Here is a 15,856-nt window from a genome sequence, read left to right as displayed (position 1 = left end):
CTATGTAAAATTTGACATAAGAAAATAAAAATATAAGTCATAAGACAAAAAAAATTACAGTTTATGTGTATTTTAAACTATGTTTTTACATTTGTAATTTACATAACATAAAATATTTTTTATGGCGATTATATATTTTCTTACGAACCCTTTTTGCATCGGAAATAAGACAAAACTTACAGAATATAAAATTACGGTGCATTGATGGTAAAATAGAGGGGGATGAAGAATAATTATTCCTCACCCAGGGTGACGAATAGCGCGACCCTATATATATATGTGTGTGTGTTGTGTGTGTGTGTGTGTTAAGTTGCAACATCATCTATTTATTTTGTCATTTGTCTAGTGTGCTAGATCATTGCCTAGTAATTGAACTGAAATTGAAATACAAACATGGCAATGTGCTACACCATCTTTGCTACATCATTTCATTACATACTTGACCGTGAAACACTACTGACCAAGTGTGTGATATCATTTCATTGCACATACAACCATCACTACTAACATCGGCACGAACACAAACACTATGATTTTACACAGCAACAACAGCTCATCCATCCTTTTCACAAGTTCAGTGACACCATTGACTTGCTGCCTCTGCTGCATCTGTACTGACTCTATAGGTTGCACCTCCCCTGCTTGTACTCCTCTTATGACTGCACCCGAAGCATGAACAAAAATTCCAATAGATACCAAATACTCAACATAATTATTTGGACCATCCTGCCAATGGTAAAACTCGCATCCCTGAGGCCCTTTTTGCTCATAGAAGAAAAAATTAGGAAAATAGATGGAAACCAAATTAGATAGAACAAGTGAGAGATTTTTCTTACCCGATGATTTGGACACTTGTAGAAAATGCGACCTGGGTTCGCCTCTAATTTGGAGACGAGGCAAATGGTGGTCCTCCACTTGCAGTGCGGGCAGTGCACCAATGGGAGCGGCACTGGATAGCCTGTTCGTGGCGGAGGTGGAAGGACTAGAGGCGGAGCTTGCGCCAACTGGTTCCTACTGCGTCTCGCCGCCGACGAGCTCGCGAACGAGTTTCCAGACATGGCACGGAGGTGGCAGTAGCAGATAAGATGAACTGATGAGAGATAGGGATCTGAGTGGAGAAATGACTGTGGCTAGAGAAGGCAACTACATAAATGCGGTCAATTGCAAAAGATCTCAACCGCCAACGGCGGGAAATCTTCCGCCACACGCCCTGGGTCCAGGTGGCAACGGTCCAGACGCCCGTCTGCCAGTCAATGCAGCCGCAGCAAGTTTGGGATCTGGGTTGTACGCCTTGAAAATATTCGGGACCTAATTCTGCACTTTTAAAGTTTTAGGACTAGATTGACACACCTCACATAGTTGTAGGACTTATGATGCATTTTACTAAAAAAAAACTCCAGGGAGATGCGGGACCACTATCACTATGCGACTCGGGCGAAGACGATCGAACCGGAACTACGACCGGCCCCCAGTCCCCCGCACGCGCCGGCCCTGAGCCCTCCCTGAAGGCCCGAACCACCTCCGCCCCCCAGCGACCGGAGCCCAGCGGACGGCGGCCAGCGGCGAGGTGCTCAGCTCCCACCGGTCGCTCCCCCTCTAGCCCTCCCCCTCGCGCATTAGCGTGCGCCCATCCTTCTCCCACACGACAAGGGAGGCCGCCGCCCCTAACCCCCTCCCGCACCCGCAGGCCGCAGGCGACTAGCGACCAGGGGCTGGCGTCTGCCCCTTGCTTCTCCCCCGAATCCACTCTCCCTCGCCTAGAGTTTGCACCAGTTGCTCCAGCCCGAGGTATGTAGTCCAAATTCTTCTTTTCCTACATCGATGGATAATGACTTGGATTTGTGAGTATGATGATAATATGTATGTATACCTTCATATTGTTCACAACATTTCTGCATTGAACCATGAACTGTCAAGTGCTGCTAGTCTATTTTAGTTGTAAGCATACACCTCCTGTTCTTTCGAACCTGAAACCAACCTCTCCTGTATGGACTGTAGGTGGCAAAGCTTAAGTTACTGTTAGCATTTAGTACATTCTTCTGTATTTTTACTGTTCTTTACAATTCATAGCATGTTTTTTACATTTGTCAAAAATGCATTGTAGATGGACAAGGAGAGGTTCAGGAGAAGAAGGTTGATGCTTATAAAGGCCGCTGGATCCGTGGCTTCATGTATGGTCATGCTGTATGTCCGGCCGAGATTACAGAGAAAGAAAGAGAGTATTTCCTATGGCCCAATCGAGACAAGGGACAAGAAAAGGATTGCCTTTCTAAATAACCAGATTTACAAGGATGATATAACTTGCCAGACAACGCTAAGGCTCACGAGGGCTTCTTTCTTCGGGCTGTGTCAAGTTCTGAGGGAACGCTCTTTGCTCCGTGATACTGTTCATATATGTATTGAGGAGCAAGTCGCCATGTTCTTGATCACAGTAGGACACAACCTTCGGAATAGGGTTGTAAGTGCTATTTTTAATAGGTCAGGTGAACCGGTTAGTCGTTATTTTGGACTAGTCCTCCATGCTATAGTTCAGCTAAGGGATGAGTTTATTAGGCCACCATCATTGGAGACCCCAACCAGAATTGCTGGTGACCCAAGATGGGACCCATACTTCAAGGTATGACCATGCACAGCAATATATTTTTAGCGTAGAAACTGTCTGCTTACTAAATTTTTTGGGCGGTTCTGATCATGTAGGATTGTATTGGAGCCATTGATTGTACACAGATACAGGCTTCTTCCTGTAAGAACGTGGAGACTGCCTTCCGTGGTAAGAAGTTAGTTGCAAGCCAAAATGTGATGGCAGCAATTGATTTTGACCTTCGTTTCACACATGTGCTGGCTCGTTGGGAGGGATCTGCACACGATAATGCTGTTTTAGTGGATGCAATAGAGTGTGAGAACGGCTTATGTGCTCCTCAAGGTAATAAATTTGTTCTATCATGATATCTCCACATAGAGTTAATACTACTTATTACACAATACTACCTTAGGTGCTCATGTGTATTCCTGACATGACAGGTAAATTCTACCTAGTGGATGCCGGATATGGAGCCAAACCTGGATTTTTGCCACCTTTCCACGGCATGAGATATCACTTGACTGAGTGGGGGAACAATCATGTGCGAGATGCAAGGGAATTGTTCAATCTTAGGCACTCATCTCTACGAGTACCTGTAGAACGTGCATTCGCATCACTCAAGCGAAGATTTAAAGTTCTTGATGATGCAAATCCATTCTTTCCCTCCGCTACTCAAGTGGATGTTGTGATAGCTTGCGTCATCCTCCACAACTGGGTTCTTTCCCAAGGCACTGATTGTTTCATTATACCGGAGATTAATTGGAAACCAAAACTCCCTAGTCCTCAGAGAGAGCAAGCCCATGACCATAGGCACATGGTTGAGTTCAGACAAGCCCTTGCTGACAAAATGTGGGAAGACCATCAAAACTATCACCGCAATGATGCCGACTTCTTGAACACTCCAGCTTACTATCACGAGATGGCCACAATCTTTGGTGATGGTATGGCTTCTGATGTATACACTAAGAGTGTGGATGAGCTTCTTGCTGTAGATGTGACCGAGAATGAAATTGCCAATGGAGGAAATGACACTTTTGGTGCTAGTGTTGAAGAGTTTACACTGCCTTTTCCTATTCCCGAATGGGGGAAGAATGGTGATTCCTCTAGCAGTAAAGCATCGAAAAGGGCCAAGGTAAACAATGATGACGAGCTGATGCATTTGATGACCAGCCTTGATAACCTTGCCGAAGCTATAGAGAAATCTGAATGTGTAGATACAGATGTCCCTGAAGATCTTTGGGGTAACTTGATGGATCTCCCTGGATTTGAAGAGGCGCATCTTACCCATTACTATGCTCATCTAGTTGAGAATCCTGCAATTGCTAGAGCATTCAATCAACTTAGCATGTCCAACAAAATGACATGGGTAGCTAGATATATTGAGAACCACCTTTCTGAGTAAAACCTAGTTTTATATTTGAACTATGTGGTAACACTGCTTTTTGTTGCCAAATATAGACAACCACTATGCGGTATGGCGGTGCTGTGTCCATGTGTGTTCTGTGACAGGCTATGCTATCTCTATGTTTGTTGTGCTGCAACAGAACTAGGGCTGATACTGACCTTGTAAACATTTCATGTGCATGGTAGTCAGACTCCGGATAGGACCTGATGCTCGTTGCAAATTATCCTCGATGTATACCCCCTATTGGTTGATCTGAATTTCAGCATATAGGACAGATAGTGATGCTGTGAACTGAATTTTCAATGCACGAGTCAGATAAATTCTCGTTAGTGTTTGTTTACGTATATACGCCTGAATTATCTTTGCGGTCTTCCTATGGAAGCTTTCCCAAACCTGCGAACCACATGCTGTAAAGCTCCTGGTTTAGTGCAGGATACCAGAGCATGAAAACTATCTTCAGCTTGACAGCCACGAACTGGTGGGTTTAGTGGCCAAAGTATATTTCCATACATGTCCGCATCGTGTAGTGTGTACACGAGACCATCAACATTGAGCAAAACCAACCTCTAATATAGGAGTAATATAGATCCAAAGAATAGCTCATCCTATATACCTAAGAAGTTTACCCCCACTACCTTATTTATCTAGACATGTAAGCTGTCCACATCAGCACTTGGCCATGTCATCAATTCTTCATCATAGCAATGCGTCCGCATACAGCCATGAGACATTCATTCTTTGGCCCGCCATATCCTCCATGCAAAAAAAAACCGGATTACAGTCTTATATACTGTGCACCGAAGCCCGATCGTCTAAAACAAAAAGAAGCCCAAATGTTTAGCTGTCTCTTCATGTCTTGTGGCGGAAGGTGAAACTTCAGGGAGCAACAGCCTATCCAACTCAGCAAACCACCACATAAGCAAATTAATCTTTTTTTCCTAGATTACATATATGATATTTCAGCTTTTTTCCCTAAGAAATAATGGTCTCCACGACACCCTTTGGTATCCTCCAAGTTATTTTCTCCACCACACGGTTGATCTCCTCTGTTATTAACCTCTCTTCCGGGCTCATCGGTTCCACTCACGCCATGAGATCGAAACGCATGCCATGGTTGGGTAAGAAGTTCGTGGCTGCCGGATTTCTGTGTTGCTGCCAACCTGAATCCCTATTTTGCCACCACCGTCGGCTCTGCTGCCCAAATCCCGCGCCCAGGCGTCGAACCGGACACCCATTGAACTAGATGTGCTGCCGCCGGGCGCCGTCCTCCTTGAATGTCACGTGGATAAGAGGTTGGGACTCTCCTCCCTCTCAGTCCCGAGTCAGCTTGGTTGGATGTTCTGATATTTGCTCAACTACAGACCTGCATATCTCTCTCTCATGTTTGATTAGTACAAATTTTATCTGTATTCAGTTTGAACTATTATGATTGTTTTGTAGGACCAGAGGATCAGAGTAGTCCAGTTCATTTTCAGGTACGTTGTTTTTTTCTGGCAGTATTATAACATGCCATGCTCCAACCACGAGTTCCTACATCCCAGACCTTAAAAATCTTCTGAACATGTATGTGTGCGGCATAACTGCAGATCTCCATAACACCTTATTTCAAGTCTGTAAGGCTAATCGAGCCCATAATAGTAGAATGTGGACATCAATTTTAAGCAGATCGGATTGTCGTCGTCCTTGATGCAGCCACCCATTGGAGGCACTGCAGTGGACTGGTGACGCAATACTTTGCAATCCTGGACACTGTTCGAGTTTGTTGCCAGCCGAACTCAGGCAGGTAATCCCAAACATTAACTAACATGCTTTGTTCTTTGCTCTACTATGCCTTCTGTGTAGCGTTTGAGGTCCTTCTCTTATCATAAGCAGAGGTGATGTGTTCTCTTTTAATCTTCTACGTTCTGTTAGCATCAGGATACATATATTCTTTATATTTTAATGTCATTCTATTTTCATGTATTGTATTAATTCTCATTCCCTTTTCAGTTACTATCGGGACAATTTCCTGCCAATATTGCATTAAAGTTTCAAGTTGAGATGGAGGGCTAACTCTCTGTCCACTGAACTGTTAGATTGCCTCACTATTTTATTTCCTGTTGAAACTGACCTTTCTTGCAAATTTCTCTAATATTGTTAATTTCTTGCTAATTGTTGTCTAATATTTCCTTCACTAAATGTAGTACAGGTTTAATTACTTGGCTGTAATAATGTCACAACCAGAATTGGTATGCCTATGTTCTTGACATCATGCACCTCTTCTCACACGTTGTTTCCTTTCCAGTTTTCAATTGCCAACACTGTGCTATGGTCATCGACTGAAGATAAGAAGTGAGTATAATGTAGGTGACTAAGAAGCATTATCACCTCCCAAGGCAATCATCGATGCCTATTTGATTTGTTCTATTTTTATTTGCTCCTTTTGTGAGATGTTTTGGATGAACAGATGATTTCATGCTCACTATATTTAGTCACTGGACAATTGAAAGAGTAGTAATGTTGATATTTCTTAAAGCAAAATGGAAAATATTTGTATTGTGTATTGCTCGGTGTCATGAAATGGGTTTAATTTAGCCGAGAGACAACACAGTTAACAAGTATATTCAAATTATCTTTTCATTTGTCCAATTTCCAATTTTTTAATTGCTACAATTCCCGCAGCAACGGGCGGGGTGTCATCTAGTTTATTAAGTGCATATACCCTAGCAACAGATCATACAAATATGGGAGCCTTTAAAGGCGTAGGAACAAATCGTTGCTGCAGAAAGACACTTTGGGGCTGCACAACCACGACGAACATCGCAGGACCAACGCTTACACACACGTTACAGCAGATATCTGCTGCAATCAGGCATGCAGGGCTAAGCATACAGCTCGGTGATGGCCATAAATCCCAAAACAGGTCTTGTCTTGTGATGGCTGAACCCCGCGTCCATGAAAATCTTGCGCCACTCATGCTCGTCGCGCTCCTTGCCTCCCGTGATCACCATCATCAGCAGATCAAACGAGACCTGGGCTTCCAGCATGGCTTTCAAAGGAGATCCCACCACTATGTCCACGATTATCACTTTCCCGCCTGATTCGGGGATCGCCTTCTTGCACTGCTTCAGGATCTTCACGCAGTCCTCGTCGTTCCAGTCATGCATGATGTACTGCAATATGAACGTTTAAATTACGTTGGCATAGAGCAATCGTTCACCCCAAAACAAGATCTGCATTCATGGCAACTATATATCGTACCTTGAGGAAGACCGCATCGGTCGCCGGAATGGAGCTCATCATGTCGCCTGAGATGTACTCGACCACGCCGTCGGGCGGGACGGAATTGACCACGTTGGGGAGGTCGAGCACGGAGCACTTGACGTGCGGGAAGGCCTTGGCTATGGCCCTCGCCGCGGAGCCTGTCCCGCCGCCGACGTCGACCAGCGAGGTCACCCCGTCGAACACGTCGCCGTAGTTGCCGATGACGAAGTCCATCGCGAGCTGGGTGTCGGACCCCATGCCGGCGTTGAAGACCTGGTTCATCTTGGGGTCGCGGTCCATGACGCCCCACAGGTCTGCGCCGTGCGCCGTCCGGAACGGCATCTCCGCCGCGGCCGCGCCGTCGTCGCTCGTGAACCACTCCGGCAGGTGCATGGCCGCCTTCACGTGGTACTTGGTCGTCTGGGAGAGCACGAACGGCGAGAGGCTCCCGCACGACCCGTTGGCGCCGGAGTCGTCCACGAGGAGGCGGGACACCGGCGTGAGGCCGTAGACGGCGCCCGCCTCCTCCCCATTCGCGCGCTCCCCTGCAGCGGGTGCGTCGGCGGTGAAGATGCCGAACGCGCCGAGAAACCTCATGAGGCGAGGCAGGTGCGCCTTCTTGCTCTCCGGGACGGAAACTGCGTCGAGCAAGTCCGGCAGCGTGGCGTCGCCGCCGCGGCGGTGGATGGCGTTTGGGAGGCCGAGCTTGATGGCGCACTCGAGCGCCATGGATTTGAGGTAGCCGAAGGTGAGGTCCCAGAGCTCGGTGTGCGCCTGCAGAAGCTCCTCGTTGGAGAAGGTCGCCATGGGCACAGACTAGTGGTGGTTTTCAACTGAACTTTGTTGCAAGGTTAGGTACATCCTTCTGTGATGAAGCATGGCCTGATATATAGGGTCCACTGCACACGCTCACATGAATCAGGAGGCTCGAGGTCCCCAGGGCGAAGCATGCAGTGCACCACTGCCTAGTGTGCCACCTGTCACCATGCATCGTTCCACTAGCTGCTATGCCACGTGGACAGAGAGTGACAACATTTGAGAAATACAGCACTGTAACTCTGTGAGCCACCCATTGTGGTGGTTTTTTTTTTTTGGAAATCCCTTTTTTTTGGGTGCTACCCATTGTGGTCGGTGGGTAACGTGGTCGAGCCGTCGAGGCCTTAGGCCCATGGCCGCTCTTTAAAGTGTTAGTTACCCACACAAAATAGTTAAGAATCACGGGCCACTTTGATTTGCACAAGAAACAGTAAAAGATACCACCAGATCCTCTATTGGGCGCATCCATTTTGACTAGTTGGGCCGACCCATTTCACATGAGCGAGTTACCTTCTGGCCGGTTTAGAGAAGCTTTTTGATCGGATTTTTCCTGGTTTTTTGCTCTTTGTTTTTATGTTTGATTTTTGCCTTTTTCTGTTCTGTTCCTTATCTTTCTTATTATTTATTTTTTTCATTTATCCTTATTTTTACTCAGGAAAATTCAAATGTGTGAATCTTTTCCAATTTGATTTTTTTCTTAAAATTCTATGAAGTTTGTTTTGAATTCCTGAACTTTTCAAATGCATGAACTTTTTCAAATCCATGAACTATTTTAGTTTTTTCACAACCTATTCAAGTGATTTTTCTTTTAAAAAAACGCGAATTTGTTTTAACATCGATGAAACACTTTTCCAAAATGGATGTGCATTTTTCAAACCCGTGAAACTTTTTCACAAATCCATGATTTTTTTACAAATCGATGATTTTTTTCATATCTGTGAACATTTCTAAAAATCAAACGAACTTTTTTCAAATACACGACTTTCTCTAATTCATTAACTTATTTTCAATATTCATTAACTTTTTTGAATTTGTGGACCTTCTTAAAATTTGTAATTTTTTTGAATGCCTTTAATTTTTTTTGTTTTTTTTTTGAATTTCTGGCAGCCGATCGACAGTCAATGGTTGATCCGTCAAGCGAGCGGTAAGCGCCGGTTCGCTTTGCGGCGCTTAAAGCACTGAACAGGAGATCCTGTAAAAATGTGATCCCACAAACCTTTTTCAGGGCCAAAATATATAGATACGGTAATCTCAAGCTGCCTAAGAATTTGCCCAAAAAAACACTGCCCCAAACAAAACCCTGTTACACATGGACACAAATTTTGTTACACGTTTTTAACAACTTTTTTAAGTGATATTTTTAAAATCTGCGATTTTTTTCCAAATCGATGAACTTTTTTCCATGAAGTTTTTCACAAAATCCATGATTTTTGTAAAATTGATGAAATGTTTTCATATCCATGAACATTTTTTAAAATTGAATGAACTTTTTCAAATACGCGGCTTTCGCTAATTCTTGAACTTATTTTCAAAGTTAAGTGAACTTTTCAAATCTGTGAAGTTTTTTTGATTCGTGAACTTTTTTAGATTTTCTGATTTTTTTTTTGGAAGTCAACTAGCAGTCAATCGGCAATCAATGGTTGACCCATCAAGCGAGCGCATAAACGGTGGTTCGCTCTGTGGTGCTTAAAGCGCCGAACAGGTGCTCCCGTAAAAAATGCGATCGTACAAAACTTTTTCAAACTCCAAAAAAATAGGTACGGTAATCTCAAGCTGCCTAAGACTTTGCCAAAAAAAAAGGAACAACCCCAAACAAAACCTTGTTACACATGGACACTGAGCCCTGTAAAGCAACGCATCCAGCTACTGGTGGGATGCAGGTGAGAAGTACAACAAAATGGACAGTGCGGAGCCCCGGGGTGGCGAAGATACAAGTTGACGAAGGTCTTGCAAGAAATGGTAATAGTGGCGCATCCGCTACAGTTTGCCGTGATCACACAGTCCTCTTCTTGGGTTCATCAGCTATGGTATTTACCGACATTTTAGACCCGACAACATTGGAGGCACTCGCTTGCCGTGAAGCTCTAGCGCTTGCGCTTGACTTGTCCCTCGACAAAGTTGTTATTGCGTCTGATAATAAATCAGTGGTGGCGGAGATAAAGAATGAAACTGAAGGAAGGTATAGTGCAATCGCTCGGGCACATAACTCACAAGCTATGATTTCATTTTTGAAAGTCATACTATAAATGTTGATGCACACAATTTAGCTAAATTTTCTACTCGTCATTTATGGCTGGGTTTACCCAATGATCAGTTTGTTATTCCTATAAACCGAGCTGCTATTTCGCAATAAAGTTTTGATTTACCACTAAAAAACATGGACACTTCTTTTGCCATGGCCGGTTACAACTTTCGCCATCACCGGTTGCAGCTTTCACCGTCATCAGCTTGTGTCGTCTTGATGGAACCTTTTTTTGTCGTTGGCAGAATTTTTTTCCATCACCATCTGCAACTTTCGCGAGTTGCATAGTGGCTCGTCGCAGCTTTCGTCATCATTGGTTGTGGCTTTCTCAAGCATCGGCTGCAGCTTCCACAGATGCGCGATGGCCGCCTCCATCTTCCATCGCCCCTTCGGCTGAAGCTTTTTTTGTCACGAGTTGTAGCTTTCCCAGTTGTCGGTTGCAACACACTCGACTAGCCACTGTGCCAATAGCACCTCGCTCCAACATTGTCGGTCACCGGTTGTACCACTTGTGTATGTCGTCTCCATCTCCGGCACATGTTGGTTGTAGCACCCAACAACGGGTGGCATTGGTTGTTGCATCCCATGGAAACCGCCTTCACAGATCACGTGGCCCATGGCCCCATCAAGTGTAGCTCATTGTGCGCGTCGCGGGGGTGGCGCGGACGGGCTCATGGCATCTCCGTGGGGAGGGGGGTAGATGACGAGGAGGCCGGCGGGGTAGAGCATGGCCAAGAAATTGACGCCCTGTGCAGGATGAGCGATGGTGAGGGAGATAAGGTGGGATCAACGCATTGAGAAAACAAGTGAAGGAGAAGAGGGCTAAGTAAAGTGTGTGCCCAGAAAGAACATGTGGGCACTGGATCTAACTCGATCAGACGGTTGACGTGCGCCTGGCGCGAGCGCCTGGCTGGTCGGTCGGTGGGGATCGTTTTTCTTTTGCTAATCAGTTTTTTTTATGGGGTTAGGTATAGATAGGTCTCGGTTGGCCGAGACTTAACCAAGTCTCAATTAAATGAGATAACATGTAAAAAAATCTGAAAAATTTGCATGGATCTCAAATCTCATTCACTTGAAACTACATATCAATACTAACATAGTTGATGTAGCACCATAGCCATGGTCAACATAGAACCGTTGTATGAAAAACGTAAACACTGAAATTTTCATTCTATACGTGCAAGCTGGTACCTTGATATGTACAATCAACGTAGTCACGAGACAAGAGACGAACACCACGTCTTAAGCTATAATAATTAGCGAGAAGAACGATCCATTGATGGAACGTGTAGGCTATATACATAACCATGCTCATGGTCACCTTCGCACGCATCTGCCTGTCGTCGTGGACGTACATCGATCCTAGCGGCGCTAAGGGTGTATCCCGTCGCTCGGGCCGGACGGCGGCAACGGCCGCCGCGACTTAAGGACAACGCCGCCCGTCTTCCGCGGCCACCGATCTGCGCCTCCGTGGCCGGACGCAATCTCCGACGTCCGTCCTGGCACGTTCACGCCCATCGCTACCGCAGTAACATCGCTACCGCAGTAACGGACACAGTGTGGCCCTGGTGACGGTGATCATCAGTCGCCACCCCTGCCGTCGTCTGCAGCGACGACGCAGCCGCGAACCCTATGACGAGCCCCATAAACACCATTGTCACCAGAAGAGGAACGAGGATCCGTGCACAAATCTGCAGCCATGATGCTGCAGGAGGAGGACGAGGCATGGTTGCAAGAGACAAGGGACAGCTGATACGCGCTGTCGGTCTGTTGGTGATAATGGACTCGTCTTATGGTGAGAGCTGTCAGCCCTTATCTCTTGCAGGTACTCCGTATTTATTTGACCTTGGTGATATTGGAGTACGTTTCATTGTGTATGAATTTGGACGTGATTCTGATTTGGTTTTCAAACAGGCGAGCGGAGTCCCGGATAATGTAGGCGTGCCTGTGCCAATTGGCTGGCATATAGGTGTCCCCTGCCGTAACCGTGTGAAACAAAGAAGTTTAGGCAATGTAAAATCGTATACATTTTTTTTTCGGGGTGTATAAACACTTTTTTTGCCCCCACGTCCTGCGGCGCTATTGCGGGTGTCCATGAGGCCAACCCTAGCTTCGCTGACGGGGCTCCCCCCTCCCCCCCTCCCTCGCCGCCGTTAGAGGGCGCGACCGGCCATGTCGGCGTCGGCAGGGAGTCTTCGTCTCCTCGTGCGGGGTCCTTGGCGCGTGCCGAGGTGACTGCGCCTTGGATGTTGTGCTGGGCATCGGGCGTTGCAGCACGGCGACACACGGGCATGCTTGACGACGGTGTCATGGCAGTCGTATGGCAGGCGGTGAGGTGGGGGAGCTCGAGCGGTGGTCAATGATGGCGGTCGTGACTGTTGTGCCATCGGCTTGACCAGATCTGGCTCCCGCGTGGTGCGGGCAGAGGGCGGCGTTGGTTGCGGGCGTCCACCTCTGTCGCGGTATTCTGCTCGTGGAGGTGAAGGCACAACAGGTCAACAGCGATGTTGGACCTCTCCCTCCTCTGCTTTTGCGATCCGAGTGTTGTGGCTGGAGGCAAATCCGGATGGATAGTGGTTGCGGCTCAACGATCGGTGTGTCATTGGGTGGCTGGAGGTGGCAGGGGCGTTTTGGGAAGGAAGGCAGGGGCCTCCCGTCTTTGCCGCCGCCAAGATCTGAAGGAGCCAGATTGGTCATGTCGGCGTCCCAAGTCCTAGGTGGAGACGTGAGGTGGCTACGCCGTGGCCGGCTGCTGCCGGCGACCTAAGGACTCGTTTTGAGGCAGAAGGTGTTGGAAATATGTCATAGAGACAATAATATTGGTATTATTATATTTTCATATTAATAATTAAAGAGCTTTTATATTTTACGCTATAACTACTATTATCCTAGAATATGCGATTCAATGGAAAACTCATATGCACGTATGAAATGATAAACGTTTAAATAAAAGGTTCCTGGTCTAGCCTGTAGGACTAGCTCAAGTGTCGTTGATTATCATGTTTTCTGGATCTTATAATATCATTAAGTGTAAATGATAATCCTAAAACAACATTGAGATTATGCCGTTTGAAGAACGATCCTATTAAATTGACCATAACTTGTCTGTTGTGAATTGAATTTACATCGTCTATAATCAATTGTAATAACAGGGAGTGTTAACGTGTGATTTTTCCCCTTAGACCATGACAATATCGTACTAACTTCTGATACGTCTCCAATGTATCTATAGTTTTTTTATTGTCCCATGCTATTATATTATGTATTTTGGATGTTTTATATGCATTAATATGTTATTTTATATTATTTTTGGGACTAACTTATTAACGCAGAGCCTGGTGTCAGTTTCTGTTTTTTCTTTGTTTTTGAGTTTTACAGAAAAGAAATATCAAACGGAGTCCAAACGAAATAAAACTTTACGATGATTTTTCTTGAACCAAAAGACACCTAAGTGACTTGGAGAGAGGGCCAGAAGAGTCCTGAGGAGGCCACAAGCCTCTAGGGCGCGCCCTGAGGGCTTATGGGCCCCTCGGGAGTCCTCCAACCCTAATTCCACCTCTATATATATACGCCCTCGATGCGGCTATATCTCTCACGTGTCGAAGCACGACTTAGAGGCATAACCGCATTGAAAGCAATGTCGCAAGTGAGATAATCTTCACACAACCTGCGAACCACATGCTGTAAAGCTCCTGGTTTAGTGCAGGATACCAGAGCATGAAAACTATCTTCAGCTTGACAGCCACGAACTGGTGGGTTTAGTGGCCAAAGTATATTTCCATACATGTCCGCATCGTGTAGTGTGTACACGAGACCATCAACATTGAGCAAAACCAACCTCTAATATAGGAGTAATATAGATCCAAAGAATAGCTCATCCTATATACCTAAGAAGTTTACCCCCACTACCTTATTTATCTAGACATGCAAGCTGTCCACATCAGCACTTGGCCATGTCATCAATTCTTCATCATAGCAATGCGTCCGCATACAGCCATGAGACATTCATTCTTTGGCCCGCCATATCCTCCATGCAAAAAAAAAACCGGATTACAGTCTTATATACTGTGCACCGAAGCCCGATCGTCTAAAACAAAAAGAAGCCCAAATGTTTAGCTGTCTCTTCATGTCTTGTGGCGGAAGGTGAAACTTCAGGGAGCAACAGCCTATCCAACTCAGCAAACCACCACATAAGCAAATTAATCTTTTTTTCCTAGATTACATATATGATATTTCAGCTTTTTTCCCTAAGAAATAATGGTCTCCACGACACCCTTTGGTATCCTCCAAGTTATTTTCTCCACCACACGGTTGATCTCCTCTGTTATTAACCTCTCTTCCGGGCTCATCGGTTCCACTCACGCCATGAGATCGAAACGCATGCCATGGTTGGGTAAGAAGTTCGTGGCTGCCGGATTTCTGTGTTGCTGCCAACCTGAATCCCTATTTTGCCACCACCGTCGGCTCTGCTGCCCAAATCCCGTGCCCAGGCGTCGAACCGGACACCCATTGAACTAGATGTGCTGCCGCCGGGCGCCGTCCTCCTTGAATGTCACGTGGATAAGGAGTAATTGACAAAAAACTACCACATTTCACGTATCCGTCCCACAGAACTACCACATTTTGAAAACTGACCAAAAACTCCAGATTAGTGATAATTTCGTGACAAAAAACTTCCAGGTTGAGTTGATGACCGTTTTTATGATTTTAAACCTGTTTATGACATGCGGGACCCGCGTGTCAGAGCTGACGTGGCTGAAAAGTTAACTCCGTTTATTTCAACAGATAGATTAACCGTTATTACAGGTAGGTCCCACATGTCAGCATCTACCTTCTTCTTCCTCATCCTCTTTCTCTCTTAAGCATTTCAACGAACACTTGGTGTCCGTACCCGCGTGGTGAAACAGAGCATGGGCACGCTGTCGAGGACGCAGAGCTCGCCCTACCGCGTTGCCGGTGGCCTTGTCTGCAAGCTCGTGGCGTTGGCCGCCGCGAGCCTGGTCGCAAACCCCAGCCTCAGGCAGCTCGCCAGCGTCTCCTCCCTGCCCTCCATCTCCCCCCGCAGCGCCGCGTCGGCCAGCAAGAGCGCCTGCTGCCCCTTGTCCTCCCCCGCCGCCCACTGGCAGAGCTCCACGCTCGTCAGCGCTCGCTCGGCCACTAGCTCCAGCAGCACCATGGCGAACTAGTACACGTCCCACTTGGTGCTCGGCTTCGTCGTGGTCTTCGCCGCCTCGGTGCCCGGTAATGTGCGGCCGCGTCGGCGCAGGAGGAAGGCCCGACGCCGGCCAATGAGCTCGCCCCTCCTCCTGCTCCGGGCGGCGGCGGCGACAGGTCGGCAGGCTCTTGTCGTGGAGGTATGCCAGGCCTCTCGCCATGCCGCGCGCGATGCGCAGCCGCACGCTCCACCTGAGGTTCATCGGCGGCGTCCCCGGGTCCAGCAGCGGACAGGGCGTGACACCGGAGCTGGACGCGTTGTGGACGCTGGCCGTCGAGAAGAGGACGAGGAGGAGGAGCGCGCGGAGCATAGGACAGGAGGTGCTCGTGGGCGGCGCGGGCGAGCATTGGCCTG

General features: G+C 46.8%; 2 protein-coding genes across 2 annotated transcripts; one reads left to right on the top strand and one right to left on the bottom strand.

Moving 5' to 3' along the window:
• The first annotated feature begins 1,468 nt into the window (after positions 1–1,468).
• On the top strand, positions 1,469–4,209 carry LOC119267492. Its single transcript, XM_037548878.1, has 4 exons — positions 1,469–1,788; positions 2,105–2,617; positions 2,698–2,923; positions 3,022–4,209. Exons 2-4 carry the CDS (start codon positions 2,105–2,107, stop codon positions 3,981–3,983), a joined length of 1,701 nt encoding a protein of 566 aa, XP_037404775.1. The 5' UTR covers positions 1,469–1,788; the 3' UTR covers positions 3,984–4,209.
• Positions 4,210–6,584: 2,375 nt separating this feature from the next.
• Positions 6,585–8,081, bottom strand: LOC119267491 (flavonoid O-methyltransferase-like protein Os11g0303600). Its single transcript, XM_037548877.1, has 2 exons — positions 7,227–8,081; positions 6,585–7,138 (listed from the first exon to the last, which is right to left on the bottom strand). The coding sequence occupies exons 1-2, from the start codon at positions 8,034–8,036 to the stop codon at positions 6,848–6,850; spliced, it is 1,101 nt and encodes a 366-aa protein (XP_037404774.1). The 5' UTR covers positions 8,037–8,081; the 3' UTR covers positions 6,585–6,847.
• Between the last annotated feature and the right edge of the window lie 7,775 nt (positions 8,082–15,856).

Source organism: Triticum dicoccoides, chromosome 3A (assembly GCF_002162155.2).
Source record: "Triticum dicoccoides isolate Atlit2015 ecotype Zavitan chromosome 3A, WEW_v2.0, whole genome shotgun sequence".
NCBI lineage: Eukaryota > Viridiplantae > Streptophyta > Magnoliopsida > Poales > Poaceae > Triticum > Triticum dicoccoides.
Note: the sequence above shows the minus strand (reverse complement) of the source record. Positions and strands in the feature narration are given on the sequence as shown.

What these genes read in the sequence shown, in the direction of transcription:
- LOC119267492 (XM_037548878.1), top strand. Translation starts at nt 2,105, where the DNA reads ATGGACAAGGAGAGGTTCAGGAGAAGAAGGTTGATGCTTATAAAGGCC. An exon ending in GATGGGACCCATACTTCAAG is followed by an intron (nt 2,618 to 2,697) that starts GTATGACCATGC and finishes CTGATCATGTAG; the next exon opens with GATTGTATTGGAGCCATTGA. An exon ending in CGGCTTATGTGCTCCTCAAG is followed by an intron (nt 2,924 to 3,021) that starts GTAATAAATTTG and finishes CTGACATGACAG; the next exon opens with GTAAATTCTACCTAGTGGAT.
- LOC119267491 (XM_037548877.1), bottom strand. Translation starts at nt 8,036, where the DNA reads ATGGCGACCTTCTCCAACGAGGAGCTTCTGCAGGCGCACACCGAGCTC. An exon ending in CCGATGCGGTCTTCCTCAAG is followed by an intron (nt 7,139 to 7,226) that starts GTACGATATATA and finishes TTCATATTGCAG; the next exon opens with TACATCATGCATGACTGGAA.